At 51.4% G+C, this 17,500-nt stretch overlaps 1 protein-coding gene across 1 annotated transcript in view; it reads left to right on the forward strand.

Annotated features, from left to right (window-relative positions):
* Positions 1–17,500, forward strand: part of Dip-C (dipeptidase C) — a 315,478-nt gene that overhangs the window by 73,287 nt on the left and 224,691 nt on the right. The window contains exon 3 of the mRNA XM_069308676.1: positions 16,488–16,679. Within this exon, the coding sequence (XP_069164777.1) occupies positions 16,488–16,679 (192 nt within the window). The remainder of the gene's footprint in view (positions 1–16,487; positions 16,680–17,500) is intronic.

A 17,500-nucleotide genomic window follows, 5' to 3' on the forward strand; every position in this document is an offset into this window, starting at 1 on the left:
GGCCCCTAGTGGCGAGGCCGAGCTGGTTGTTGGGTCTTGCCGGCGGCATGTCGACCACAACAAACCCCAACAACCTCAAATTCCAACGCCGTGAGGGGGGGAGAGGAGGGGAGGGGGGGGGGGGATTGTCGACGCAGCCCTCGCCATATTTGCTTTATTCCTCCCCCCCCCCAACACCCCCTCCCTCCTGGGCTTCCTATTTCTCTCCCCCTTCTCCTGTTCTCCCTCCCTCCCTCCCTCCCTCAGCTGCCAACACCCACACATGGTGTCAGCAAGGCGGACAGCCCGCCTGCTTTCACACCTCTCATTGTATTCCCCACTTCTATACTTCCCTTCACCTATGCCCGCGAGACACAATGGGCAGAGTTTCTTTCACCCTATGTGTCTGTTACCTAGCAGTAAAATAGGTACCTGGGTGTTAGTCAGCCGTCACGGGCTGCTTCCTGGGGGTGGAGGCCTGGTCGAGGACCGGGCCGCGGGGACACTAAAGCCCCGAAATCATCTCAAGATGCCTCTCCTTCCTCTTTATTCCCCCCCCCCCCAAAAAAAAAAAAATCCCTCTCACTGGGAACATTTGTCTTGGCTTGTTGGATTTCTGCTGATATTTGTAAGTTTTCTCCCGTTGTCTTAGATCACCAGTCTTCATGTCCCGCCATGTGGCGGAGGATAGTGACCACGGGATATAGTGACCACGGGATATAGTGACCACGGGATATAGTGACCACGATATATAGTGACCACGGGATATAGTGACCACGGGATATAGTGACCACGATATATAGTGACCACGGGATATAGTGACCACGGGATATAGTGACCACGGGATATAGTGACCACGTGATATAGTGACCACGATATATAGTGACCACGATATATAGTGACCACGTGATAGTGACCACGTGATATAGTGACCACGTGATATAGTGACCACGTGATATTTGTTATTAACACACGTACTTACATCTTCCTTTAGGCAGCTAAAGGAAGTTTAAAAATTATGAGGGGATGGTGATGTGTTATGAGCTGGGGCCGACTCCAAAGGAAAATAGTTTAGGCCTGTTGACAATTACTTATATTTTCAGTGAGTGAAGAATTGAGAGGTAAACTTTGAACACTTGGAGAAATGAACACTGTTTAAGAAAATTTAGAACGTAATTAGTTGAGTCATTTGTGAAGTCTGTTATAAACATGGTTGGCCAATGTTTGAGGACGGGGCTGGTGGACGGGGGCTGGTGGACGGGGCACTGGCGGACGGGGCTGGTGGACGGGGCACTGGCGGACGGGGCTGGTGGACGGGGCACTGGCGGACGGGGCTGGTGGACGGGGCACTGGCGGACGGGGCTGGTGGACGGGGCACTGGCGGACGGGGCTGGTGGACGGGGCACTGGCGGACGGGACTGGTGGACGGGGCACTGGCGGACGGGGCTGGTGGACGGGGCACTGGCGGACGGGGCACTGGCGGACGGGGCACTGGCGGACGGGGGCTGGCGGACGGGGGCTGGCGGACGGGGGCTGGCGGACGGGGGCTGGCGGACGGGGCTGGCGGACGGGACTGGTTTACGACGGAGCTCCACTTCACACATGACTCCCAACTGATTACTTCAAACAGTCATAAACAAACCCTCTTTCTCTTTCTATTTTCGAAGCGCGCCTCTTCCGCCTCTTAACTGAATAGACGAGGAAGGAAGTACTGGATAGAGGCTGAAAGGATGAGACACAGAGAGGTTGGGGGAGGGTTAAGATGGTCAGGGAGGGGGGTTTAGCCCCCCCAAGCACCACATATTCTAGACTGCTATCGTGAAATTACTTCATATCATATTTTAAAATGAATCTTCCGTGCCTATCGTATCATTTGTCTCCTGGGAAAAAATACTTTTTGGGGAGTATTATAGAGCAAATTGATAGTTGCTGCGTATCCGCGCATTGACCTATATACGTACGTTAGACTAATTAAAAAATATGCAGCGTTATCATGCACATTACCTTAATGTATATTATACTTATTCCTTTCAGTACTTGCTTATTATTGGTATGATTTGTATATATTGTGCATGAGTTTGGGTCACTCAATTTCTTCGGCGTTTATTGTTAATTTTCCTTGGTCTAACTCGTTGGGGAAGGGAAGGGAACTAGGGGAAAGCGCCAAACCATAACATCTACATATCACTGTGAGGGATCAGGATAAGGATTTGGGATGGGCCGGCATGGAGGGAAAGGAATGGTGCCCAACCACTTAGATGGTCGGGGATTGAACGCCGACCTGCATGGAGCGAGACCGTCGCTCTACCGTCCAGCCCAAGTGGTTGGACCTAATTCGTTCGGAATGAATTAAAGTCTTAAGGGTAGTTAACATTGCCGCTCCTGCCTGTTGGTCCCTTAAGAAAACTTATCTTTGTTTAGGACATTTATAGTTGCATTAGAGAGTTATTTGTAGACTTAGAAAGTTTATCGTTTGAGAATCTAATACTTTATTCCCTTGTGGCTCTATTATAATAGTTGTCGTGTTGCTGTGTGTCGTGTAGTTTTTTTTATTATTATTTCCTACCACAGACGTGGCCAGACATTTACAATGCTAACCAGCATATATACATTTTCTTCTGTCCTCCATGGACAGGGTTAGAGAAGTGTTAAACATATAGTTCAAGGGTTTATTGAACACTCAACCACAGAAGGTGATTCGGTGCTTTTAAAATAGAGTAGTGGAGGGTTGTGTGTCGTGGAGGGTTGTGTGTGTGTCGTGTAGTGGAGGGTTGTGTGTGTGTCGTGTAGTGGAGGGTTGTTGTGTGTCGTGTAGTGGAGGGTTGTTGTGTGTCGTGTAGTGGAGGGTTGTGTGTGTGTCGTGTAGTGGAGGGTTGTGTGTGTGTCGTGTAGTGGAGGGTTGTGTGTGTGTCGTGTAGTGGAGGGTTGTGTGTGTGTCGTGTAGTGGAGGGTTGTTGTGTGTCGTGTAGTGGAGGGTTGTTGTGTGTCGTGTAGTGGAAGGTCGAGTCGGGCAGTTCACTCGTTTCATTAGTAATACCATCGATGTTTGAGAACATTACCTTGAAGCTCACTTTCCTATATACATTATCACACTCTCCCCACTGTGTGTGTGTGGGGGGGGGGGACGTCCTTGGCATGGTTTGATCATTCTTAACACTGACGCGTAATACAATGGTTAATTATTTTATCTTGCACGTTTTGCTATTTTAAAAGTTCTCGTTAAACCCGTTGTTGTGTGTATAATGTGATGAACGCTGCGGGTCCTGGTTACTGTTAACGATGACTCACGCGTTCACAGGCGCTCACCTGTATGTAGTTCACTGTTTCTTGTTTAACTATGACTAGGGCTAGGGTCTAACAGCCTGGTTGATCAGTCCAGCAACCAGGAGGCCTGGTCGACGACCGGGCCGCGGGGACACTAAGCCCCGGAAGCACCTCAAGGTAACCTCAAGGTTGCTCAAGGCAAGGGGGTTCATTAGGGCTGTCAGTTGAGATACAAAGTGAAAATGCAAGCAAGAGCTGTTATCCTACCTCAGCTCAGTTGAAGCTTACTCGTAGAGACCCATTTGTTTCACGAGACTATATTATATGTATCAATAGGAATAAACTTTATTCATTAGCAATATTAGGTGACAATCATATAAGGAACAGGATGAGCCTGTAGTCAACTGTGTGCCAGAGTCTTCATGTGATCAGTTGACCTGATCTCCCGTGTATCAATCTGTTGAACGAACCAGTTCCAGAAGAGAATCTGCCGAGGAATTAATGATTGCTGATGGACTGATGTTCTTGATAAAGGCAGATCCAGTATGAGACTGTTGGAGGTTAAGAGCCTAGTGCTACGGGTGGCAACTACTGGTTGTCCACGGAGTTGGGCCAGGAGCGTAACTTTGAGAATGTTGGCCTTGTATGTTATAACAGTAAGACCACCAACGTCCCGACGGTGTTGTAGACTCTAATGTTGTGGCCATTCCCACCAGACTTGCAAGATGGCCTATCTTGCATGGAGAGCTCTCCCTCTCCCTCTCTGTCTGTCAGTCTGTGTCTGTCTCTCTGTCTCTCTGTCTCTCTGTCTGTCTGTCTGTCTGTCTGTCTGTCTGTCTGTCTGTCTGTGGAGCACATATGTGAGGTGAGGGCGTGTGCTGGGTGTCAGGTGTCGAGGCCAGTTATATCTAGCTTTAAAATTATTGGCGCCGCGTGACTGTTGTGTGTCCTGGTCACTGTGACTGTTGTGTGTCCTGGTCACTGTAACTGTTGTGTGTCCTGGTCACTGTGACTGTTGTGTGTCCTGGTCACTGTGACTGTTGTGTGTCCTGGTCACTGTGACTGTTGTGTGTCCTGGTCACTGTAACTGTTGTGTCCTGGTCACTGTGACTGTTGTGTGTCCTGGTCACTGTGACTGTTGTATGTCCTGGACACTGTGACTGTTGTGTCCTGGTCACTGTGACTGTTGTGTGTCCTGGACACTGTGACTGTTGTGTGTCCTGGTCACTGTAACTGTTGTGTCCTGGTCACTGTGACTGTTGTGTGTCCTGGTCACTGTGACTGTTGTGTGTCCTGGACACTGTGACTGTTGTGTGTCCTGGTCACTGTGACTGTTGTGTGTCCTGGACACTGTAACTGTTGTGTGTCCTGGTCACTGTGACTGTTGTGTGTCCTGGTCACTGTGACTGTTGTGTGTCCTGGTCACTAACTGTTGTGTGTCCTGGTCACTGTGACTTGTGTGTCCTGGTCACTGTGACTGTTGTGTGTCCTGGTCACTGTGACTGTTGTGTGTCCTGGTCACTGTGACTGTTGTGTGTCCTGGTCACTGTGACTGTTGTGTGTCCTGGTCACTGTGACTGTTGTGTGTCCTGGTCACTGTGACTGTTGTGTGTCCTGGACACTGTGACTGTTGTGTGTCCTGGACACTGTAACTGTTGTGTGTCCTGGACACTGTAACTGTTGTGTGTCCTGGACACTGTAACTGTTGTGTGTCCTGGACACTGTAACTGTTGTGTGTCCTGGACACTGTAACTGTTGTGTGTCCTGGTCACTGTAACTGTTGTGTGTGCCCCTCCCCCTCTGTGGAGCCCTCTGTGGAGCCCCCCCTCCCTCTCTGTGGAGCCCCCCCTCCCTCTCTGTGGAGCCCCCCTCCCTCTCTGTGGAGCCCCCCTCCCTCTCTGTGGAGCCCCCCTCCCTCTCTGTGGAGCCCCCCTCCCTCTCTGTGGAGCCCCCCTCCCTCTCTGTGGAGCCCCCCTCCCTCTCTGTGGAGCCCCCCCTCCCTCTCTGTGGAGCCCCCCCTCCCTCTCTGTGGAGCCCCCCCTCCCTCTCTGTGGAGCCCCCCCTCCCTCTCTGTGGAGCCCCCCCTCCCTCTCTGTGGAGCCCCCCTCCCTCTCTGTGGAGCCCCCCCTCCCTCTCTGTGGAGCCCCCCTCCCTCTCTGTGGAGCCCCCCTCCCTCTCTGTGGAGCCCCCCTCCCTCTCTGTGGAGCCCCCCTCCCTCTCTGGAGCCCCCCTCCCTCTCTGTGGATCCCCCCTCCCTCTCTGTGGATCCCCCCTCCCTCTCTGTGGATCCCCCCTCCCTCTGTGGAGCCCCCCTCCCTCTGTGGAGCCCCCCTCCCTCTCTGTGGAGCCCCCTCCCTCTCTGTGGGCCCCCCCCTCTCTGTGGAGCCCCCCTCCCTCTCTGTGGGCCCCCCCCTCTCTGTGGAGCCCCCCTCCCTCTCTGTGGAGCCCCCTGTCCCCCCCTGTGGAGCCCCCCCCTGTGGAGCCCCCTGCCCCCCCTGTGGAGCCCCCTGCCCCCCCTGTGGAGCCCCCCCCCTCCCTCCAAATAAGGATTTGGGATGGGACGGGGGAAAGGAATGGTGCCCAACCACTTAGACGGTCAGGGATTGAATCTCAAGTAAACGGTCGGTCTAAAGTGTCCTCTCCTAACCTGCCAGAGGACCCAAAACAGAAAACGGGACAGTACGTCACTTCCGCCAGCAGCTTCCATTTTCTAGGAAGATTTGTTTGGCCTTATGTAACGCATACGAGCGAAAAGCGACGTTCTTTGTCGGAGGACAGGTTGGTGAGGGGGGGGGGGGGGAGGCGGAAGTGCAACAGAGGATGAACGTGACGGGTGTGTGATGCGGGTGTGTGATGCGGGTGTGTGTGATGCGGGTGTGTGTGATGCGGGTGTGTGTCATGCGGGTGTGTGTCATGCGGGTGGTGTGTCATGCGGGTGGTGTGTCATGCGGGTGGTGTGTCATGCGGGTGGTGTGTCATGCGGGTGGTGTGTCATGCGGGTGTGTGTGTCATGCGGGTGTGTGTGTCATGCGGGGGCGTGTCATGCGGGTGTGTCATGCGGGGGGCGTGTCATGCGGGGGGCGTGTCATGCGGGTGTGTGTCATGCGGGTGTGTGTCATGCGGGTGTGGCCAGGGCTACTACTGTCTGCTGGCGTCGTCGTTGACACAAGTGAAGTAATCATGTCCGCTCGTCAGCGCACCTGTCACGTCACCGGTGACGGCGATAACCATTGTGTTATCTAGTGTTACAGTGTGACTCACTCAGGACCCGTCTCTCACCCTGGCAGACTCAAGCTTAACAGTTGTGCCGTGTTGAGGAACTGGCTCGTGATCTCTCAATGTCTGCATTATTGACTCTCAAGCCACGAGTCCCTTCACACTAGCCGGCACAAGTTACCTAGAGCTTTCCAATCACTTTATTAATTCTCGTGTTCTTTAGGATATCCTCATAATGCACTCTGAGTGTGCTAGGGCAGGCTACTGGTCACATGGCCCTGTGTGGCTCAGCATCCTGTGTGATCCAGGTACCTTAGTGTCACACAGCTGGCTCTTGACACACTGTGTAACCCTTCATATAGTCTAGGGCAGCTGTATAAATGTCCAGGTACCTTAGTATCACACAGCTGGTTCTTGACACACTGTGTAACCCTTCATATAGTCTAGGGCAGCTGTATAAATGTCCAGGTACCTTAGTATTACACAGCTGGCTCTTGACACACACAGTGTAACCCTTCATATAGTCTAGGGCAGGTGTATAAATGTCCAGGTACCTTAGTATCACACAGCTGGCTCTTGACACACACAGTGTAACCCTTCATATAGTCTAGGGCAGCTGTATAAATGTCCAGGTACCTTAGAATGTCAATTAAGTGAGTGTAGGAGCGAGACGAGACCCGATTTTCAATATATTATTTTTTTGTGGAATGGTATTTGGGCTACGGACCTTGGCACTGACTGCCTGTATTCGCCTAGTTGTGCTTGCGTGGGTTGAGCTTTGGCTCATTGGTCCCGCCTCTGCATGCGGCATTGTACAGATGCGTCGTGAAAATGTTACTTTTGCTACTTGCCTAATTGTGCTTGTGGGTGTTGAGCTTCGGCTCTATAGTCCCGCCTCTCAACAGTGAATGGACTAGTGGGCAGGTTCTTGAGGTTAGTGGGCTCACGACCGTATCTATATTTGAAGCTGGGTTTAAAATGTATCCCTCCGGATACATTTTACCGAGCGGACAGCACGCTGGCCTTGTGATCCTGTGGTTCCGGATTCGATCCCGGGCGCCGGCGAGAAACAATGGGCAGCGTTTCTTTCACCCTATGCCCCTGTTACCTAGCAGTAAAATAGGTACCTGGGTGTTAGTCAGCTGCCACGGGCTGCTTCCTGGGGGTGGAGGCCTGGTCGAGGACTCATCTCAAGATAACCTCAAGATAACCCGTCATCTTAAGTATTACATGGCATTTTGACGTCAAAATTCCACCCCAACGGACAAAATATGATGTACTGTAAAAGTCAAAGTAACTTCGCAAAAGGTCTGGCCTTCGGGGGTCTGTAGGTTAGGTTCGGGCACTTTAGCACATCATTTTCTGTCCGGTGTGAACACTGAAGGACCCGAGCTGGTCTAACACTCCTGTCCAAAGATCGTGGAAGTAATTCTATTAACTATAAATTTATTTTGGCCGCCATACAAGTATAGGTATATAATAATATAAGTGTTCAGTGAGGATCCACAAGGTCTTTTCTGAGTACTCATTATTTTCTTCTCCGAGGCTATGGGTCCCAGAGGTGGTACCCCTTTTAGGTTCTTAATAATATAAGTATATAATAATGAATGGGGCGAGTTTGTCCATTTTTTTTTTGGCTTTATTGTTGTTGGCACTTTTAAGTATTTAAATGTTTAAAGTATTGACATATTTTAATGATTTATTAAAGTTACTGTTTAGCGTCTGTGGGATTTTATTTAAGTTAAAGAACAAATTAGTTAAAATAAAAAGTTAAAGAAGCTTGATTGAATAAATTGATTGAATTGAATGGTTCCGAGGATCAACGTCCCCGCGGCCCGGTCTCTGATCAGGCTTTCATTCATACCTAATTTTGTATTTCGAGAGCGACTTGTCACCGATGACCGGGCCAATATTCTTATGGCTGACGTAGCGGCATTAGTCACTTACCTAAATATTTTGTCCACACTAATATATAGAGCCCTCGGTGGTGCGGCGGTTACTCACTCACAGCAAGGATAGTAGGTGATTATACTCGCCTCACGCATTGGCCTACGTTCGTATCCCGGCCAAGTGAGGAGGATTGACTGGGCACCAGTCCTTAGCCCCCCCCCCCCTCCCTACGTATCTGTTCACCCAGCAGATATTGTCGGGTGGCATTTCAGGGCAAGCAGTAAGGCGTCTCCGGGCTGGTGGACCGCTCCCGTATAACACCTCACCTCTCAGGGCGCTGTTGTATATGTTCAGAACGAAGAGAGAACACTGATGATGGGGAAGGTGGTGGGGGAGGGGGGCTAGGCACGGTAGGGGAGGTCTACGGGGGGGGGGGGGATGGCAGGACGGTTGGGGGAAAGGGGGGGAAAGGCAAGAGGAGGGAAGACAGCTGCGAGTCTAATTGTTCGTCGCCATCTTGTATTCCAGGCTCACTATAACCCCCTGATTCATGGCCATTTCCTTCTGAGTAGCTAAATCATCTACAAGAAGAAGAAGAAGAGGCGTGTTGTACACTTGAGACCGTCCTGGTGGTGTTGTGAGGCGAGGTTCCAAGAAGCGGCCGCTGCTTGAGCTGCCACAATTAGATTGGTGTCTGCTGTTTTTGTTTTGCTTTCATTAAAGTATTTCCACCCTCCCCTCCCCCAGTTCTCCCCTCCCCCAGTTCTCCTCTCCCCCAGTTCTCCTCTCCCCCAGTTCTCCCCTCCCCCAGTTCTCCCCTCCCCCAGTTCTCTCCACACCAGCGCCATTGATCCAGCGACTCGGTGTATATTTTTGAGGTGAAAGTGGTAGTCGTAGTGCTCGCCTAGTTGTGCTTGCGGGGGTTGAGCTCTGGTTCTTTGGTCCCGCCTCTCAACTGTCAATCAACTGGTGTACAGATTCCTGAGCCTACTGGGCTCTATCATATCTACACTTGAAACTGTGTATGGAGTCAGCCTCCACCACATTACTGCCTAATGTATTCCAGCTCTTAACTACTCTGACACTGAAAAAGTTCTTACTAACGTCTCTGTGGCTCATGTGTGTACTCAGTCTCCACCTTTGTCTCCTTGTTCGAGTACACAGTGTTTAACATTTTATTTTTATCTTCTGTCAATTCCTCTGAGAATTTTGTAGGTAGTGACCATGTCTCCCCGAGCTCTCCTGTCTTCCAGCGACATTAGGTTCATTTCCCGCAGCCTTTCCTCGTAACTCATGCCTCTTAGTTCTGGGTCTAGCCTAGTGGCATACCTTTGAACTTTTTCCAGCTTCGTCTTGTGCTTGACAAGGTACGGGCTCCATGCTTGGAGCCGTGAGGAGCTCCTGTGCTGTGAGGAGCATACTCCTGTGCATACTCCTGTGAGCATACTCCTGTGCTGTGAGGAGCTGGAGTATGCGGGCTCCATGCTGGGGCCGCATACTCCAGGATTGGTCTTACATATGTGGTATACAAGGTTCTAAATGATTCCTTACACAGGTTCCTGAAGGCTGTTCTGATGTTAGCCAGCATCGCATATGCCGCAGATGTTATTCATTTATGTGGGCTTCAGGAGACAGGTTTGGCAAGATATAAACACCTAGATCTTTCTCTCTGTCCGTTTTATGGAGGACTTCATCTCCCATTCGGTATCCTGTGTCTAGCCTCCTAGAACCTCCCCCTAGTTTCATTACCTTACATTTGCTCGGGTTGAACTTCAGTAGCCATTTGCTGGACAGTTCCGTCAGTTTGTCTAGATCATCTTCTAGCCTCATACTATCTTCCTCTGACTTAATCCTCCTCATAATTTTTGCATCATCAGCAAACATTGAGAGGAACAAATCTATTCCCTCTGGGAGATCATTTACATATATCAGAAACAGTATAGGTCTAAGGACTGACCCATGTGGGACTCCACTTATGACACTTAGCCAATCTGAGACCTCACCCCACACAGTGACTCGTTGTCTTCTGTTGCTTAATTACTCGCTTATCCAATGGAGTACATTCCCTTTCACTCCTGCCTGCATCTCCAGTTTGTGCACTAGTCTCTTGTGTGGTACTGTGTCAAAGGCTTTCTTGGTGGTGGTGGTGGTAGATGAAAGAATTCCCACCGTCCAAAATTCTTGGACGGTGTGAATCTTGGTGGGAATCGTGTGAAGAGGATGTTCTGAGTTGTAATGGCCCTGTAACTCGATATTTTGAGTGTGTGACTGTTTGGTCTTGTGGAGGGTGTGCACTCAGTATAGTAGAGGGGGCTGACTGTACACTCAGTATAGTAGAGGGGGCTGACTGTACACTCAGTATAGTAGAGGGGGCTGACTGTACACTCAGTATAACACAGGGGGACTGACTGTACACTCAGTATAACACAGGGGGACTGAGTGTACACTCAGTATAACACAGGGGGACTGACTGTACACCCAGTATAGTAGAGGGGGCTGACTGTACACTCAGTATAGTAGAGGGGGCTGACTGTACACTCAGTATAGTAGAGGGGGCTGACTGTACACCCAGTATAGTAGAGGGGGCTGACTGTACACTCAGTATAGTAGAGGGGGGCTGACTGTACACCCAGTATAGTAGAGGGGGCTGACTGTACACTCAGTATAGTAGAGGGGGCTGACTGTACACTCAGTATAGTAGAGGGGGGCTGACTGTACACTCAGTATAGTAGAGGGGGCTGACTGTACACTCAGTATAGTAGAGGGGGGCTGACTGTACACCCAGTATAGTAGAGGGGGCTGACTGTACACTCAGTATAGTAGAGGGGGGCTGACTGTACACCCAGTATAGTAGAGGGGGCTGACTGTACACTCAGTATAGTAGAGGGGGGCTGACTGTACACTCAGTATAGTAGAGGGGGCTGACTGTACACTCAGTATAGTAGAGGGGGGCTGACTGTACACCCAGTATAGTAGAGGGGGCTGACTGTACATTCAGTATAGTAGAGGGGGGCTGACTGTACACTCAGTATAGTAGAGGGGGGCAGACTGTACACCCAGTATAGTAGAGGGGGCTGGCTGTACACTCAGTATAGTAGAGGGGGGCTGACTGTACACCCAGTATAGTAGAGGGGGGCTGACTGTACACCCAGTATAGTAGAGGGGGCTGACTGTACACTCAGTATAGTAGAGGGGGGCTGACTGTACACTCAGTATAGTAGAGGGGGGCTGACTGTACATTCAGTATAGCAGAGGGGGCTGACTGTACACTCAGTATAGCAGAGGGGGCTGACTGTACACTCAGTATAGCAGAGGGGGCTGACTGTACACTCAGTATAGCAGAGGGGGCTGACTGTACACTCAGTATAGTAGAGGGGGGCTGACTGTACACTCAGAATAGCAGAGGGGGCTGACTGTACACTCAGTATAGCAGAGGGGGCTGACTGTACACTCAGTATAGCAGAGGGGGCTGACTGTACACTCAGTATAGCAGAGGGGGGCTGACTGTACACTCAGTATAGTAGAGGGGGGCTGACTGTACACTCAGTATAACACAGGGGGACTGACTGTACACTCAGTATAACACAGGGGGACTGACTGTACACTCAGTATAACACAGGGGGACTGACTGTACACTCAGTATAACACAGGGGGACTGACTGTACACTCAGTATAACACGGGGGACTGACTGTACACTCAGTATAACACGGGGGGACTGACTGTACACTCAGTATAACACAGGGGGCTGACTGTACACTACAGTATAACACAGGGGGCTGACTGTACACACAGTATAACACAGGGGGACTGACTGTACACTCAGTATAACACAGGGGGACTGACTGTACACACAGTATAACACAGGGGGACTGACTGTACACACAGTATAACACAGGGGGGCTGACTGTACACTCAGTATAACACAGGGGGCTGACTGTACACACAGTATAACACAGGGGGACTGACTGTACACTCAGTATAACACAGGGGGCTGACTGTACACCAGTATAACACAGGGGGGCTGACTGTACACTCAGTATAACACAGGGGGCTGACTGTACACACAGTATAACACAGGGGGGGCTGACTGTACACACAGTATAACACAGGGGGGGCTGACTGTACACTCAGTATAGTAGAGGGGGGCTGACTGTACATTCAGTATAGCAGAGGGGGCTGACTGTACACACAGTATAACACAGGGGGGGCTGACTGTACACACAGTATAACACAGGGGGGGGGCTGACTGTACACTCAGTATAACACAGGGGGGCTGACTGTACACACAGTACAACACAGGTGGCTGACTGTACACACAGTATAACACAGGGGACTGACTGTACACACAGTATAACACAGGGGACTGACTGTACACACAGTATAACACAGGGGGGCTGACTGTACACTCAGTATAACACAGGGGGCTGACTGTACACACAGTATAACACAGGGGGGCTGACTGTACACTCAGTATAACACAGGGGGACTGACTGTACACTCAGTATAACACGGGGAGGCTGACTGTACACACAGTATAACACAGGGGGACTGACTGTACACTCAGTATAACACAGGGGACTGTACATCCAGACCCCCACATTACATGGGTGTCTAGAGACGGATAGAGGACGGGCTCACGGGTGCTGACCTACCATTGGGTAGAAGGGCAAGGAAAGCGCCACCCTCCGACCCGTCTCTCGCTCTCTACGATGTATGCAAAACTTTCCCGCAATTTATAGAATGTGTCACCGCATTACTCCTTGTGCTAGTGTGTGTGTGTGTGTGTGTGTGTGTGTGTGTGTGTGTGTGTGTGTGTGTGTGTGTGTGTGTGTGTGTGTGTGTGTGTACACGCACGCGCGTGGGTTGAAGCTAGAGCCTGGGGGAGGGGTGACTATACCAGGGTGGTGGTGGGTACCAGGGTGGTGGTGAGTACCAGGGTGGTGGTGAGTACCAGGCTGGCGTCACAACACAGGGAACCCCCCCCCCCCCCAACATGGCTGTTGTTGTTGTTATAGATTCAGCTACTGGGAACAAGTTGCAAGTAGCACGGGCTATGGTGAGCCCGTAGTGGACTTACCTGGCACAGGAGCGGTGTTAACCACACGAGGGTGTCCCAGGGAAGATGAGGCAGCCGGCTGCACAGGCCGACCTGTGCTGTGAGGAGCCGGCTGCACAGGTCGACCTGTGCTGTGAGGAGCCGGCTGCACAGGTCGACCTGTGCTGTGAGGAGCCGGCTGCACAGGTCGACCTGTGCTGTGAGGAGCCGGCTGCACAGGTCGACCTGTGCTGTGAGGAGCCGGCTGCACAGGTCGACCTGTGCTGTGAGGAGCCGGCTGCACAGGTCGACCTGTGCTGTGAGGAGCCGGCTGCACAGGTCGACCTGTGCTGTGAGGAGCCGGCTGCACAGGTCGACCTGTGCTGTGAGGAGCCGGCTGCACAGGTCGACCTGTGCTGTGAGGAGCCGGCTGCACAGGTCGACCTGTGCTGTGAGGAGCCGGCTGCACAGGTCGACCTGTGCTGTGAGGAGCCGGCTGCACAGGTCGACCTGTGCTGTGAGGAGCCGGCTGCACAGGTCGACCTGTGCTGTGAGGAGCCGGCTGCACAGGTCGACCTGTGCTGTGAGGAGCCGGCTGCACAGGTCGACCTGTGCTGTGAGGAGCCGGCTGCACAGGTCGACCTGTGCTGTGAGGAGCCGGCTGCACAGGTCGACCTGTGCTGTGAGGAGCCGGCGGCACAGGTCGACCTGTGCTGTGAGGAGCCGGCGGCACAGGTCGACCTGTGCTGTGAGGAGCCGGCGGCACAGGTCGACCTGTGCTGTGAGGAGCCGGCGGCACAGGTCGACCTGTGCTGTGAGGAGCCGGCGGCACAGGTCGACCTGTGCTGTGAGGAGCCGGCGGCACAGGTCGACCTGTGCTGTGAGGAGCCGGCGGCACAGGTCGACCTGTGCTGTGAGGAGCCGGCTGCACAGGCCGACCTGTGCTGTGAGGAGCCGGCTGCACAGGCCGACCTGTGCTGTGAGGAGCCGGCTGCGAGCGTGTGCAGCTTCCTCACACACTACATCCTCACACTCTACCTTGGTCAAGACGTCAGTGTCGAGCCGGTCGGCCGAGCGGACAGCACACTGCACTTGTGATCCCAACCCGTCCTCGACTCAAGTCCATTACATCCAGCGGTCGACCCCATAGACGCATTCATAAATTTTAACATGCTGTTCATTCAAAACAATAATTTTCTCAAATATAAATTAATATTATAATATATTAGCATATTGTGCATATATAGGCATAGGTTAGGTTAGGTGTTTAGGTTCTGTTGGCGATTATTTGCATTTGTAGTACGTGGGTGAAGCATTTATAGCGTTGTGGTTCGAACAAAACTCGTCAGTGAAGCACTTGTTCCTGAAGTGTTCGAACGAAATCAGTTGTGAGTCGTGTGTAAACCGCTTTTCATTCATAAACAGGGGGTTTGGCGTGTGGATGGAATCACTTTTGGATCTTTGTTTGGAGGACGGGCTGGTGATCCTGTGGTCCCGGGTTCGATCCCGGGCGCCGACGAGAAACAATGGGCAGAGTTTCTTTCACCCTATGCCCCTGTTACCTAGCAGTAAAATAGGTACCTGGGTGTTAGTCAGCTGTCACGGGCTGCTTCCTGGGGGTGGAGGCCTGGTCGAAGACCGGGCCGCGGGGACACTAATGCCCCGAAATCATCTCAAGATAACCTCAAGATAAGATAGTACTATCTAAACAGGGTTGCAGAACTCTGCTATACACACTTATCATACATACAACGTAACCACAACTTAATTTTAACTATTTGATGCAATATTGTGACAACGTTGTGTGTGATGAGCAGCTGTAAAATTCTATATCGTAAACCAAAGCCTTCATATAAGGCTTCATATAAGGCTTCATATAAGGCTTCATATAAGGCTTCATATAAGGCTTCATATAAGGCTTCATATAAGGCTTCATATAAAAATCATCCTTCATATAAGTTTCTGGATGTCGCAATAAGAGCCAGTCCTACTTTGAGAGAGGGCATGAAAATTTTCTCCGACCCCCAACCTTTGATACTACTTCCATACTTGAGCTGGACGGTAGAGCGACTGTCTCGCTTCAGGCAGGTCAACGTTCAATCCCCGACCGTCCATAAAGTGGTTGGGCACCATTGCTTTCCCGCCGTCCCATCCCAAATCCTTATCCTGACCCTCTTCCCAGTGCTATATAGTCATACTGGCTTGGCTTTTTCTTCTAATATTCCCCCCCCCCCCCATACAATCACCAGTGGAAAGTTGTGTGAGACTAGCCGCAAGTGTTTGGCCTACAACCTCGGACAGACAAAATATTTGGATTTTTTGATGAAATAGATATATTTCAAGTCATTCTCAAGTGCGTAGTCATGGTTAACTGAATTAATATTAAGAATCCTCTGATCCTTGTGCTTGTCTCTGTGAGCACAGTGGTAGTTGGACCCGTTGACAGTCCAATTGTGCGGAAGTTTATGCAAGTTCAATTCCCTTTAACCTAATTCCATTCGTCTCAAAACCCTATAGTTGGATCACAATGAGAGTAAGGGAGTTATATAACATCCCCAAATACCTCTACTCACCTATTTGTGCTTGCGGGGGTTGAGCTTTGACTCTTTGGTCCCGCCTCTCAACCGTCAGTCAACTGGTGTACAGATCCACAAGGGCCGTGACGAGGATTCGAACCTGCGTCCACACGTTTGATGCATCACGTTAGTGTGATCTCCTGTGTGTAACTGGTGTACAGGTTCCTGAGCATATAATCCCGTGCAGAAGAGGTCTACAACCCAGGCAAAAGGTATTTTCTGTCTGTTCCTAATTTTTTGTTTGATGGCGGTGAATCTAAGCAACACTCCCCGGATGTTTGTAGCAAAATTGTAATTAATTTTGTCAATAAAGATGTTAATAATAAGGTGCGTGAAGCTCACCGTGTGATGTGTTGACCAGACCACACACTAGAATGTGAAGGGACGACACAAATTGACTTGAGAATGGTCCAGGACGGACCGAAACGTCGTCGTCCCTTCACCTTCTAGTGTGTGGTCTGGTCAACATACTTTAGCCACGTTATTGTGACTCCTCGCTCACCATGATGTGTTTGGTGGCCCGCAGGAGACCTTCTTCCACTGGTCGTTTGGGGTGCTGGAGCCGGGATGGTTCGGGGCCCTGGAGCTGGAGACCGGCAAGACTGTCCTCTTCTGTCCCCGCCTGCCCGCCGAGTATGCTGTCTGGATGGGCGCCATTATCACCCCTGATGAGTTCCGTCGTCGCTACCAGGTGGATGACGTCCACTATGTTGATGAGGTAAGTGTTCCCTTCCCAGGTGGATGACATCCACTAGGGTAGGATGAGGGGCCACAGGTGTGTGTGTGTGGGGCCAGGACGGTAGGGCCATACACAGGCGTGTATGGCCCTCTACAATAGTTAATAATGGGTAATCTGAGTGCACGTAACTAAGAGTCCAAGGGGGTCTTAAAGGGTACGGCACGGCTGTGTGATGGTGGGGGCCAGGAGCTAGAGCTCGGGCCCCGCCGACAGAGCGCACACTGAGAGGATAGAACTGGGTGGGGGGGGATGGGGCAGGGGAGGGGGGGTAATAATTGAAGATGAGTCAAGTGGAGGTTTGATAGGTGGCGGCGGCTGGCGGAGGCTGGGAATGTAGACACGGATGTGTGGTAGACGCACGCACCACACTCGCAAGCACACGCACGCACTCGCAAGCGCGCACACACGCACTCTCAAGCGCGCGCGCGCACACGCGCGCGCGCACTCAAGCACACGCACTCGCAAACACACACACGCACTCGCAAACACACACACACACGCACTCGCAAGCACACACACGCACTCACAAGCACACACACTCACAATCACACACGCACACTATGCTTGCCACTCTCCAAGGTGAATAATATAGTCACTGGTCTATAGTATTCTGTCACTGATAACAGAAGAACTACCAAACAGTTGGAAGACAGCTAATGTAGTCCCATTATATAAGGGAGACGGACAGGAGGCCCTGAACTACAGGCCAGAGTCCCTAACTTGCTACCATGCAAGGGGGATGGAAGGGAATTACCACGGGACAGCGCCAAGCCATTACGACTATATAGCACTTGGAAGGA

The sequence above is a fragment of the Procambarus clarkii genome, chromosome 63 (assembly GCF_040958095.1).
Source record: "Procambarus clarkii isolate CNS0578487 chromosome 63, FALCON_Pclarkii_2.0, whole genome shotgun sequence".
NCBI classification, from domain to species: Eukaryota; Metazoa; Arthropoda; class Malacostraca; order Decapoda; family Cambaridae; genus Procambarus; species Procambarus clarkii.